This window comes from Benincasa hispida, chromosome 4 (genome assembly GCF_009727055.1).
Source record: "Benincasa hispida cultivar B227 chromosome 4, ASM972705v1, whole genome shotgun sequence".
In the NCBI taxonomy this organism is placed as follows: Eukaryota; Viridiplantae; Streptophyta; class Magnoliopsida; order Cucurbitales; family Cucurbitaceae; genus Benincasa; species Benincasa hispida.
The window spans coordinates 31,803,097-31,816,163 of record NC_052352.1 but is presented as its reverse complement, the minus strand read 5'-3'; the positions used below and the strand labels follow the sequence as shown (position 1 = coordinate 31,816,163).

The window sequence follows — 13,067 nt, the reverse complement described above, 5'->3', positions numbered from 1 at the left end:
TAAAGAAGAACATTTTCACTCATTTTGGCATTCTCTGTGCCATCATAAGTGATGAGGGGTCACAATTTATCAATCATACTATTAAGGAGCTGCTGTGCAAATACAACATTCTCCACAAAGTGGCCACCGCATACCATCCGCAGACGAATGGTCAGGCCGAGGTGTCCAATCAAGAAATCAAGCTGATACTTGAGAAGGTAGTAAGGCCTTCACGAAAAGATTGAGCAACAAAGCTCAACGATGCGTTGTGGGCATACCAGACTGAAACACCCATAGGTATGTCCCCATATGTGTTGGTATTCGATAAGGTGTTTCATTTGCCTCTGGAGCTGGAATATAAGGCACTGTGGGCGGTAAAGAAGCTGAATTTGATTTGAAGACAGCAGGAGAAGCGCGAAAAATGCAACTAGTCGAGCTAGAAGAATGGAGCATTAACACATATGAGAATGCAAAGATTTACAAGGAGCGCACCAAGCGCTGGCACGACAAGCACATATGCGGTAAAAACCTCAAGGTCGGTGATAACGGGAAGAATTGCACGTTATCATAGTGCTAAATCCTTAGACAATGTTGGATTGCGTTGATGAAATATGTTAAATTGCGTCCATTAAGCATAAATTCTATAATATTGTAGTCGCATGCGTCCAATGCATTAGAGCAGTTGATCTTTATATTTTTGTGTAGAATAATGCATTAACGCAATGCAAAGAATGCGATTATAGGAATACATTAGTCGAGCGCAACTTCACCGCAAGACTTTGCGTTGATCGTACTCGCAAACATTCACCCAAGAAGAATCATCGCAACATGGTGGACGCATCCGGACGAAAGGACAATTAAGATTGATGGGACAGAAAGCTGACGGCAGTCGGATCCAAATTAAGTTGACAGCCGATAACGGACACAAAGTACATCCAGCTTTATCGATGACAATTATCCGGCGCATCAATCAGGAATTAAAGTTGTCCCATCTACACAACTAGGGGAGAGAAACCACCTTTCATCTTTGATGTCCTATAAATACCAAGTGCATTCTTCAGAGAAGGGGTTAAGCAGTCGATTACCTCACCACCATTACAAGTTCATACCTCTGTTCATAGTTTTCTTTTCCATTTTACAGTGGAGCAAGAGAAGAGTGGTGACGTTGGAGATTGTCCAAGGTAGCTCGAGAGAGAACCTTGGGGCGTAAGAGCAGAGAGCGGGTTGACTCTCGCGAAAGTGAGAATATCTTTAGAGCACGAGTAGAAACAGTGTAACGCCTGGCAGCAAGAAATTACTCCAGGCTTTTTACTATAATTGTATTATTATTCTGTACTTCATCTTATATCTATTCAATGGAAGTTCTATTTCTACATCTGCTCACTCTCTTAATATACATGAGTAGCTAAACTAGTTGAATGGGTTGAGAGGAACTAAGCTAACATGATCTAGGAAGTTCATTGTTTGCGATTGTCTTGTTTTATATTGTGCAAAATACCCCTTTAGAGTTACTCAAGAGAGAATCTAAAGAAAGAACCTAATGTTTTGAGAGAGCTAGATTAGAATCTAAACTCGAAAGAGCAAGATTAGGCTTACATAAACAAGAGATAGGGACTTAGAGATAAGCTCTATTTGTCAACTTGCATTGCATACATCCTAGGAATAGGAATGATATTATGTGGTCGCATATTTGTGTGAATATCATGTTGTCATCGCATAAATAGAGATAGAGGTTTATGTATGAACCCTGTAGACTTATCGCATATTTATCGCATGCGTTCTAGCCTTAGAAGCCGTGGCATTCACATAGAGAGGTGGTTTACTATTGTATGCATGTTGCATGATCGCAAGGCATGAACGCATCCTAGGGAGTGTTAGCCAAAACCCTTCTCAACCCGTTCACTGCATATTCATTGTATTTTTTGTTTACCAACTCTTTTCAAACTCTATCGCATTCGTTATTATTTTCATTAACGCAACAACAACCCAACACTTATTTATTCAACTGGTTACTGCAAGTTTTCATAAAAATCTCCAACGCAACTATTTTCACAAGTCCCTGTGTTCGACCCTAGACTTACCAGGAAACTCAGAGGAATTTACACTTGGATTCCTATGGGGAAACTTGAGTGCACAACACAATCCACCAACACATATCATCCATAATTTCCACTTCATAAAATTCAAGCATCAGTCGGGCAGAGGGTCTTACTATTCAACTCACGTCTACGGCTCTTCCCGAGAAAATTAAAGTCACGTTGGTCCGGACCATTCGTAATTACATAGGTATTTTCGCATGGCGCGGTTGAATTATCAAATGATGACGGAACCAACATATTCAAAGTTAATGGACAGCGAGTAAAGGCGTATCATGGAGAAGGCTAGCATCGCCAAGTCGACTCTGTGGAACTCAAGAACTTTGAATAAAGAAGGAAGTAGGAGGTCCCTACGTTATCAGACGATCGCAATCCATAAGGGACGCAAGTTTTGGGAATCATGGAATCTGCACTCAGAATTTTCACTATATCTTCACTGTATCTTTTCAGTCTTTATCTATTCTTACTCTTATTATTCTACATAAAAAAAAATGGAGATTGCGATGAAGAATTTTGTTTTGTTTAAAATTATTTGACCCTCTCTCTGTTTTTCTTGCAAGGATTGAGGCGCTAGATTGCGGAGATGATGCACGAAGAAGTAATTTATTTTATTCCATCACCGCAATCCAAAGAAGGCAGATCGCCACAAAGATGGATGCATTAATATATAGTGCAAGTGACAGCGTAAATTTGAGGGTGTATTCTTCCTTATCTCTATTTCAAATTTTGCACTATCGCATCGCATCTTAGTTTTAAAAGTTTTATCACCGCATCCTCTTTGATTACCGTAATTATTTGATATGGATAAATTTAGTAAGTTACCGCATTCTGTCTCTTTGTTAATTATGATTTCAATGATGAAAAATATGCTTCTATATCTTTCATATATACTAAAGTCAACTTAACTTTAAGATAGTCACCTCATGAAATATTTCTAGAAGCTAGGGGTTTGCTAGCTTTCTTTCAAACTCTTTTTATGAAGCTTTCTAAGAACATCGCATGACTTATTTCAATCTTTTGGCAATGAGGACATTGCCGCATTTTAAATTTGGGGGTAAGGTATTTATTTTCGACCTTGCTATTTTGAAAAAAAAAAGAGGAAGAATTTGAGAATAACAACTCCACTGTCAACGCAATGGGAAACCCATGTTGATAAGAGTTAAGTTGTGAAAGGCACTTACCCGTAGTTGGATGTCCGTATGACACATGTGGGGGCAAGCCACAACGAAAGTAAGTCACAAGGATCAACGCATAAATAAATAACCGCAACTCCACTGCCAAGTAGGTATGAGTTTAGTCTAAGGAAGAGTGCATTGCTCGTAGTTGGATGTCCGCATGACACACGTGGGGGCAAGCCAAAACGAAGGCAAGGCACTTGGATCAGCACAAGGTCAGAAAGAAAATAATAACAATGTCAAGAAATATACAAGGATAAAACCATTTGACACTCTGTTGAAAAAAAAATTTCTTTTTCTTTGAAATAAATCATGCGATGTCCCGGAAGTTAGTAAAGTCTTTTTGAAGGTTAAGCTTCCAGTCCCTAGGTCTTAGAAATATTTTAAAAGGAGACTTGAATAATACTTAAGAAAACTTTGGTATATAGGATTTGAACGAAGTATCCTTGAGAAATCTAGGAAAAGAACATTGCGGTTGACTTGCTAAAGGAAGTCTTTAGCTTATGCTTGAGGACAAGCATTGTTTAAATTTGGGGGTGTGATAACGGGCAGAAATGCACGTTATCATAGTGCTAAGTTCTTAAACAATGCTGGCTTGCGTTGATAAAATATGTTAAATTACGTCCAAAAAGCATTAAGTTTATTATATTGCGGTCACATGCGTTCAACGTATAGGAAGTTGATTTTTGTGTTTTTATGCAAAATATGCGTTTACGCAAGGCGGAAATTGCGATCATAGAAAATCATTGGTTGAGCGCAGCATTACCACAAGGCTTTGTGATGATTGTGTTCGCAAACATTTGCCCAAGAAGGATTGCTGCAACTTGGTTGGCGCAATATGATGGGCGCATCTGGGTGAAAGGCATAATTAATCACGATGGGACAGAAAGCTGATGACAGTCGAATTCGAATTAAGTTGACAGCCGCTAACGAACAAGTACATTCAGCTTTTCAATGACAAATATTCGTTGCATCAGTCAGGAATTAAAGCCCTCCCATCTGCACAATCATGAGAGAAAAGCCACCTTTCACCCTGGAAGTTCTATAAATACCAGAGGCATCCTTCAGAAAAGGGGTTCAGCTGTTAACGAGTTCATCTGTTTATGAATTTAAGAGCTCAACTCGTCCTTGTCCATAGTTTTTCCTTTTTATTTTAAGGCGGAGCAAGAGAAGAGTAAAGACGCTGGAAATCGCTCAGGGAAACTCGAGAGAGAACCTTGAGGCGTAGAAGCAAAGAACGGGCCGACTCTCGCGAGAGCGAGATTATCTTTTGAACACGAGTAGAAAAACAGTGTAAAAGCCTGGACAGCAAGAGATTACTACCAGACCCTTTATTCTATACTTGCATTGTTATTTTGTACTTCATCTTTATATCTATACAATGAAAGTTCTTATTCTACATCTGTTCACTCTCTTAGCACGCATGAGTAGCTAAACTAGTCGAATGGGTTGAGAAGAACTAAGCTAACATGACCTAAGAAGTTCATTGATGGCAATTATCTTGTTTTATGTTATGCCCAATACCCCTTTAGAGCTACTCGAGAGAAAGTCTAAAGAAAGAACCTAATGACTCGAAAAAGCTAGGTTAGGATCTGGACTTGAGAGAGCAAGATTAGAATTGCATAAACAAGAAATAGGGACTTAGAGATAAGCTCTGTTTGTCAACCTGCATCGCATGCATCCTAGAGATGGGAATGATATTATGTGGTCACCTTATTTGTGTGTGTGTCATTTTGTCATCGCATAAATAAGAATAGAGACTTATGTGTAGGTCCTATAGACTTATCGTATATATTGCACACGTTCTAGCCTTAAAAGTCGTGGCATTCGCACCGGGAGGCGGTTTACTGTTGTATGCATGTTGCATGATCGCATAGCATGAACGCATCCTAGGAAGTGTTAGCCGAAACTTTTCTCAACCCGTTCACTGCATACTCATCGCATTTCCCGTTTAATCAACTCTTTTCAAACTCTGCCGCATTTATTTATTTTTCATCATCATAAACAACAACCTCAACAACTATTGATTTATTTGATTACCGCAAAGTTTTCATAAAAATTACCATCGCAACCTATTTTCACAAATCCCTGAGTTCGACCTTGGACTTACCAGGAAACTCAGTGAAATTTACACTTGGATTCCGCTGAGGAAACTTGAGTGCTCAACGCAATTTCACCATCGCATATCATCCATAATTTCACTCCATAAAATAACGCATCAATCAGCCCAACAAATACATATATTTCTAAGTTTAACATACATATATTTCTAAGTTTAAATCAGCCCAAACAAATAAAAAAAAATATAAAATCAAAGATTTAAGATTTATAAACATATACATAAGCCCAACAAATACATATAAGATCAGCCCAACCAATACATATATTTCTAAGTTTAACATACATATATTTCTAAATTTAAATCAGCCCAAACAAATAAAAAAAATATAAGATGTAATATTTAAGATTTATAAACATATACATATAAGATCAACCCAACAAATACATATATTTCTAATTTTAACATACATATATTTCTAAGTTTAAATCAGTCCAAACAAATAAAAAAATATAAGATCTAAGTTCGGACGATTATATATTGAAAAAACAACTAGAGAAAGAATTTTACCACAGAAGCGTTCGGACGATTTTGGACGGATGAACAAATGGAGGACGATTTCGAACAATTTTGTACGGACGAGGGCGTTTGGAGCAAATGGAGAAACACAACTGTTATATGGACGAACGGACGAATGATTTCGAGCAAATGGAGGTGTTTGGATGCACAAGACAGAAGCAAAATGAAGAAGATTTTGGAATTTTGGACAGAGAAACGCAACAAAAGAAGCAAAACCGTTCGGACGGAGAAATTTTCGTTCGGAAGGCAGAAAGCTCTCAGTGAGGAAGAAGAAGGGGCAAGCGGCGATTTAATGGAGAGGAAGTATTGTATCGGGTACACGACTTAGCACACGATTACCTCAGTCAATCCTACCTGACTGCATTCCTACATGACTGCCACGACAGACTGAGCGTGTCAGATGGACAGGGACTCGGGTACCCTGTACACGATTTAGAGCTAATTGTGTAACCGGTACACGATTTAAAAACCTATTTTTGAGAATACTTTTCCTCCAACCCTATTTTTGTCATTATATTTAAAAAAAAACATTATTTTAAAAAAAATTCTTAAGCTAGGGAATAACATTTGAAACCATAATTAGAATATTCGTAACAAAACGGTGTTATCTAATAGTATAAGAAAATTTGGTACATTGAAAAGTCCAAAGCCAAACGCGCAAATCGCCAACGAAAAGTATAATAAGCGCTGCTAACTACAAAGCGAAGGCCCGTTGGTTTCTGTTTGTTTCTTCGACGCAATCACAGCCCTCTTTCCGGCTTCCTTCTATTTCCACAAAACCCATTTAAAATCAATCCGTTTCACAGTTCTTGTTCATCTTTCTCTTTGATTTTCTGCTCTCCCACCAAGAACCAGAGCTTTTTCCAGGTCAGTGTAACAGCTTTCAACCCCTTCCTTGCATTATTTGCTTTCAATTTTTGCTATCAGTAGGGTTTTTTTTTTTGAAAATTTTTCCCATGTTTAAGAATTAGGGTTACGTTCCTTTTGAGTTTTTGAGTCACATATGTTTTAGTTGAATTCATGAGTTTACTTGTAGAAAAGTTGATGGTGGAGGGCTCTGTTTTTGGTGGAAGAATTGAAGTGAATCGTGAAATGGATGCTATCTATATCCTTATAACTTTGTTTTTCCCATTATATGATGTATGAACCTATGTGTGGAATTCTTTATTATCCTTTTGGGAAGACGCTGGCGCTTACTTTTCTAATGCTCTCGACTTTATTCAGTTGCTTGACCTGTTCAAAGGAATCAATTAATTGGTTACTTCTACTTTTTGGCCTTATCCTCTAATATCTATCCATCAACGTTTGTGGTGGGACCAAATATTTGACAGATCCTTTTGCTTTCGCTATCGGTTTTCATCCACATCATAATACGAAGTCTTCATTGGAATCATTAGAAAAATTATTAAAAATATCCTCTAATTCGACTTATTGTCTTCCTAACTATTTCAACTCCTTGCAACTGTGGCAAGGGATGCTCCAGACCTAAATTTGATTTTTTTTTATTTTGCCTTTTTCTGGACTTCAGCAGTGACTTTTGGTGAGCGTTGCTTTAATCCTTTGTACCGTTTCATGTTGTTAACTGTGTTTGTTGACTTTTGTGCCATTTCATGTTTCAATTAGCTAGAAAGTCTATTGCATTAGAATGTTTTGCTCTTGATTGCAAAAGAAGCTTCTTGAATCCATATGGATTATTTATTTATCTAATTCAATGTTGTAATAGTCGTTTATCTCCTTGCTTTAATTGTGGTTTGCTTCCCTTTTCGTGTTAGATATGTTAATTTTTTTTGGTTGTTTTATGTTTAAATTATGAAGTCATTCTATAGCTAATCTAAACATAGCTAAACATTTTCCTATTTATAGTAGAGTTGTGGATTATAGGGTGTATATGGGAATATAATTCCTCCTTATGTTCAAGTCTCTCGGTGGTATATCTAGACTTGGGCTGAGTTCGTTTTGTATTGCAAGATGGCATAAGATATAATAGCTAACATTTCTAATAATATGATAGCCAGTTGGGCTTTATCTGCTGGCTTCTCTCTTTAAGATGAGGCCTCTTATTCATCAGTATACGGCTATCACATGAATATTATCTTATGATCATCTAATTTAAAACATGCTTTACGGTATTTTTTCTTCTCTTTCCTGATGAAGTTTTTACTTGTTTTTTGAAGATTGGATTCTTGTTTCAATCTTCTTCAATTGTTTAGCATCCAATACCTTTTTTTATATATTTTTTTAAAGATATCTAGAAACCACCAAAATCTTGACATGTACAGTGTTGCGAATCACTCCCATATTATTGAATACATAGATGTTATGTTGTAGGTCCTTGCATTGCTGGTGGGGGGGGGCTCAACTGTATATGAACAGCTTGAGGATGTGCAAACAAATAATCTTAGCGAACTTATAGTCTAGGAGGTTTTGATAGAGGATAAACGATTGTTAGGATTTTTCCTTCACATATCACAAGAAATTGACCCAAAGAAGAGCTTCACTTCCTTCATAATTTTAAGAATTCATTCTCCTAGATTTCCTTGAATATTCTTAGCTAGAATATGAGGGGTCTGGGGAAAAGAGCTACTTTGAAACAGATTATTTTGGACTTTTGTTCTTTTTTCTTCACGTTTCAAGAATACTAAATAATAATAAATACAGGTTAGTGATAAAAACTCTATGGAGTTCAAGATGGGGAGGGGTTGTTGACCTTGAATCTTGGGGACCTTCAGTGGGGGTAATTGATCTTAGGGGGTGAGAGGAAGGTGGCTGTTTTCCAATGTGTTGGAAGGGCCTTCTTGTTGTCCATAAATCTCATGGGGGGTGGTAGGTTGGGTAACAAATTTTTATGGGCAGCGAGAAATTTTGATAGAGCAGAGAGGTTTGGATATGTTCCAAGAATTTCTTAGAAGGGTTATTTGAATTTTTAGATCAAATATCTGTCATCAATATGACCTTACTTGAACAAGATCTGTTCTATAGGTTGTACAACTGTATCCTTGAGTTCTAAAACTAAACTTTCATCTTCCTTATACCAGAGAAAACAAGCAAAGTTGAGATTTTTGCACTGTAAACCTAACTTCAAGCGTGTATAAGACTGATGCACTTGTAAGAGTTTGTTTAAAGAAATGAGAATATTTAAACAATCTTTTTATTTCTAAAAAAACTAACTAAAAAACATACTGAGGCATGTTGCTGCACACATCTTGCTTCTTTGAAGCAAGGCTAACTTGCTTATTGCCTAAAAATCCAATATTTGTTCCCTATACTTAAGGTTTTTGAAATGGTCTGCAAGTTGAAGGCTAACTTAGATAGATCTTAAATCTTTGGCATTAGATATCGAAAAGGGAAACATTAAAGAACTTGGTTATTGTGAATTTTTTAATATATCAATAAAAAGTTTGTTTTTGGTTCAAAATGGTGACCCTGAACATAGTTCCTTATCCTGAATATGGTTATGTAGGAATGATGGCATTTTAATCTTAAGTCTATTTCTCTTTCTAATTATATGCTCTTCCTGCTCATCCAGCCAAAAATTAATTGAAGTGCCAATGGTTTTTATCTGCTCTCGATCCTCAATACACATACCATATAAGGTCTTAAATTTGATGATTTTAAGCCTAGAGGCCTATTTCTTTCCCCCTTTTTCCTCAGATCTTTCTCTGGATGGAAGAATCTGGACTACTTCAAAATGGATCCTATGAAAGAAAGTTAGCGTGATTTGTTCTAATTTCTCCAGAGCCATATAATCTTCATTTTTAATGTGAAGATCTTGGCAGAAAGTTGTAGATTACGCATGATTGGATTGAGGAAATTAATTTCTAATATTAATTACCTGCACGGAATCTCTAAGTTTGAATATGCAGTTTTTGGTGTTGGCTTATATAATTTAAAGCTGTTTGGCTTTTGTGTTTTTAGAGTATTAAATAAGGTAATATCATTCATAAGTTTTTATATGTCGGAGGAATGTCACTCATCAATTTGGAGCGAGTCTCGGTACGTCCTTCTAAAAGTTTGGTTATTGAATATTCTTTCATTTCATTCTATCTCTCAGCTATAGAAGCGCCTTTTAAGAATGTGTATATCTTTATGGTAGGAAGAAGGGAAAATGGACTGAAGAAATTATGGTGTTATGCTTGGCCCATGTCAGTTTCTGTTCGGACTATTTGGGGGAATTTTGTGTGTGTGTGTGTGTGTTTTGGGGGGGGGGGGGTGGGGCTGAGCGTTAGAGAAGGGGGTATCCTTTTTGGCTAGCCTAGTAGTGAGTATTCGGGAGAGATTAAATCCTTGAGTACCAATAATAGGAATGATTTCTATCAGATTTATAGATAATAAATTGTATTTTTTTTTTGGAAACGAATAGATAATAAATTGTATTCTTAAAAATTATATAATAAATAGTTAGAACTGACTTCACTTATTGTGTCCCGAGAGTCAAAAGAAGAATTGTAATTATTTGCTGACTTTAACATGTGGATGGTTTTAGTTAAACTGTAACCATATTTTCTTGAAGAAGATACAAGTTCAAAATCATTTTTCTTTTTACTATTAGTTTGTTCTTTGTGATCATGTACTTCTCTTGTTGAACAGTTGATAACTCAAAAATGGGTCAAGCCTTTGGTTGCATTCAAGTTGACCAGTCAACTGTAGCCATCAGAGAAACATTTGGGAAATTTGACGATGTGCTTCAACCTGGTTGCCATTGTCTACCATGGTGCCTTGGAAGCCAGGTAGCTGGTCATCTTTCTTTACGTCTCCAGCAGCTTGACGTTCGCTGTGAGACGAAGACAAAGGTTTGTTTCTGCAAAACATTAACAATTGGTTGTCTTCTCTTCTAGAAGAGGAAATAAGAAGCTCCTTTAGCTAGAGATTCAGAGCAATCAATGTTTATAAGTTTACTATTCTTAATGTTAATTTATTGTCTGGATTTTTTCAGGATAATGTTTTTGTCACTGTCGTTGCCTCTATTCAATACCGAGCCCTAGCAGACAAGGCTTCGGATGCTTTTTATAAGCTTAGCAATACAAGAGAACAGATTCAAGCATATGTTTTCGATGGTATACTATGAAATTCTTTTGTTCAATACTTTAGTAGGAATTTAATTTCAAGTGGTTTTTAAGTGATGGTTCCCCTTTCCCCATTTACTATGTCTTGATGGGTACTACTACCAGGAAACATTTTCCTTTGGGTATAATATCTGACCAATGTGATAGAATAAATAATAATTCGCTAAGGGAAGAAATTCTAATTAGCATAAATAATGTTTGCAGTGTAGTAGTTACATCAACCATCTTCAGTTTATTACTGTATCTTGTTAGGAAACTTTGATAGGCACACCAATCATTTTATATTGCTCTATCTTGTTAGAAAGATTTAAGGCTTGCATTCTTTGCCAAAGAAATCTAAAGACCATATCTTATGTTTCGTATTCTATTTTCTGCCGTTTTTGAAATCTTAGAGACAAATTTTTGGTGTCGGGCTAAGATTTCAAAACAATTACTGAACTATGAGTGAGAGATTGGCACCAAGTTTTCTTTCAGCACTTGCCTTTTATTTAAACTCTTACTATTGACCCTAATTTGGTCATAAATTTGTCGAGCAATAACTAAAGTAGATGTTGCATCGTTTTGTTGTTTTAGTTATTAGGGCAAGTGTTCCAAAGTTGGACCTAGATTCTACTTTTGAACAGAAGAATGATATTGCAAAGGCCGTTGAAGACGAGCTGGAGAAGGTACTTTGTTTTGCTCTCTCCCTTCATGATCCAGAATTAACCAACTTGAGGATGTAAATCTTAATCTTTGTTGTATTTTGGTCATGTAGGCCATGTCAGCTTACGGATATGAGATTGTTCAAACTCTGATTGTGGACATTGAACCAGACGAGCATGTAAAGAGAGCAATGAATGAAATAAATGCAGGTAATGAAATACTAACCAATTAGTGATGAATGCTAGTTCAAACCTTTGATATGGTGGATGAGTCACTTTCTTGTATAAACAGCTGCGAGACTGAGAGTTGCTGCAAGTGAAAAAGCTGAGGCAGAGAAGATATTGCAGATTAAGAGAGCTGAAGGAGATGCCGAATCCAAGTATCTGGCTGGGCTCGGTATTGCACGGCAGCGTCAAGCCATTGTTGATGGGCTCAGAGACAGTGTGCTAGCATTTGCTGAAAACGTCCCTGGAACGACATCTAAGGATGTCATGGACATGGTTCTTGTGACTCAATACTTTGACACGATGAAGGAGATCGGAGCATCATCGAAGTCTAATTCTGTTTTCATCCCACATGGACCTGGTGCAGTTAAAGATATTGCTTCACAGATCAGAGATGGTCTTCTCCAAGCAGGCCGAACTCAGTAGACGGGTAAAGATTGAAGACACTTGTGAAGATGGTATATTAAGTATATAGAAGATGATATTTGTATAATGGGTTTGGTTGTTTTGTTTTATTTGCGTATTTTCATTGTTCTGAGTGATACATATAGTTTTCATTTAAAATAGTGTGTTAAACCATTTAGATTAATTAAAAGACTATTTTTGATGAAACTAAAATTTTAGAATAGGAAGTTAGAAAAAAAGAATGTTTATCGTTGTTGGACTAAAAAAAACATCTACTTTTTGAAGTACGCTTTAAACAAGGAAATTGGACCGAATTTATTTACACTATCGTGCTCTTTCCAATACTTTTCGTTTTCCTTTGGGGGTTCTATTGTGCTCTTTTCAATAGAGAAATGACAGGATGTGTTGCTCTCCTCTCTTTTTTTGGATGTCTATCACTTCTATCTTGGGAGGTGAGATGTGAGAGTTTGGAGCCTTATAACATTGGATTAGTTCTCGTGTAAGTATTTTTTTTTTAGTGTCTAGTTAATCCTTCTCCTTCGAGTGAGTCAGTTTTTTCTTCCTTATGGAGGATTAAGGTCCCTAGAAAGATTAGATTCTTTACTTGGTAGGTTCTTCATGAGCGTATTAGTACTTTGGATAGGCTTGTTAGAAAGTTGCCTTTACTGGTTGGCTCCTTCTGTTGTATTCGTTGTCGGAAGGTAGAGGAAGACTTGAATCATGTTCTTTGGCACTGAGTTTGCAAGCCTTGTTTGGGGCTACTTTTCTAGACTTTCGGGTGGATGTGTGCTGTTGCGATATTAATCATGCGTCTATTGTGAGCTATACTAGATTGAAGATGTGAT

At 36.8% G+C, this 13,067-nt stretch overlaps 1 protein-coding gene across 2 annotated transcripts; it reads left to right on the top strand.

The window, feature by feature from the left end:
• The first annotated feature begins 6,559 nt into the window (after positions 1–6,559).
• On the top strand, positions 6,560–12,506 carry LOC120075480 (hypersensitive-induced response protein 1). 2 transcript variants are annotated; one of them, XM_039028906.1, is made up of 6 exons: positions 6,560–6,755; positions 10,476–10,678; positions 10,822–10,942; positions 11,525–11,616; positions 11,706–11,802; positions 11,885–12,506. In XM_039028906.1, the coding sequence occupies exons 2-6, from the start codon at positions 10,490–10,492 to the stop codon at positions 12,241–12,243; spliced, it is 858 nt and encodes a 285-aa protein (XP_038884834.1). In that variant the 5' UTR covers positions 6,560–6,755; positions 10,476–10,489; the 3' UTR covers positions 12,244–12,506. The 2 variants fall into 2 exon arrangements, with proteins under 2 accessions (XP_038884834.1, XP_038884833.1); XM_039028905.1 differs by lacking the exon at positions 6,560–6,755 and adding an exon at positions 7,277–7,428.
• Positions 12,507–13,067: the final 561 nt, after the last annotated feature.

Bases quoted from the DNA above. Each gene is read 5' to 3' on its own strand.
- LOC120075480 (XM_039028906.1), top strand. From the start codon at position 10,490: ATGGGTCAAGCCTTTGGTTGCATTCAAGTTGACCAGTCAACTGTAGCC. The intron at 10,679-10,821 runs GTTTGTTTCTGC...GGATTTTTTCAG, and splicing joins GCTGTGAGACGAAGACAAAG to GATAATGTTTTTGTCACTGT. The intron at 10,943-11,524 runs GTATACTATGAA...TTGTTGTTTTAG, and splicing joins TCAAGCATATGTTTTCGATG to TTATTAGGGCAAGTGTTCCA.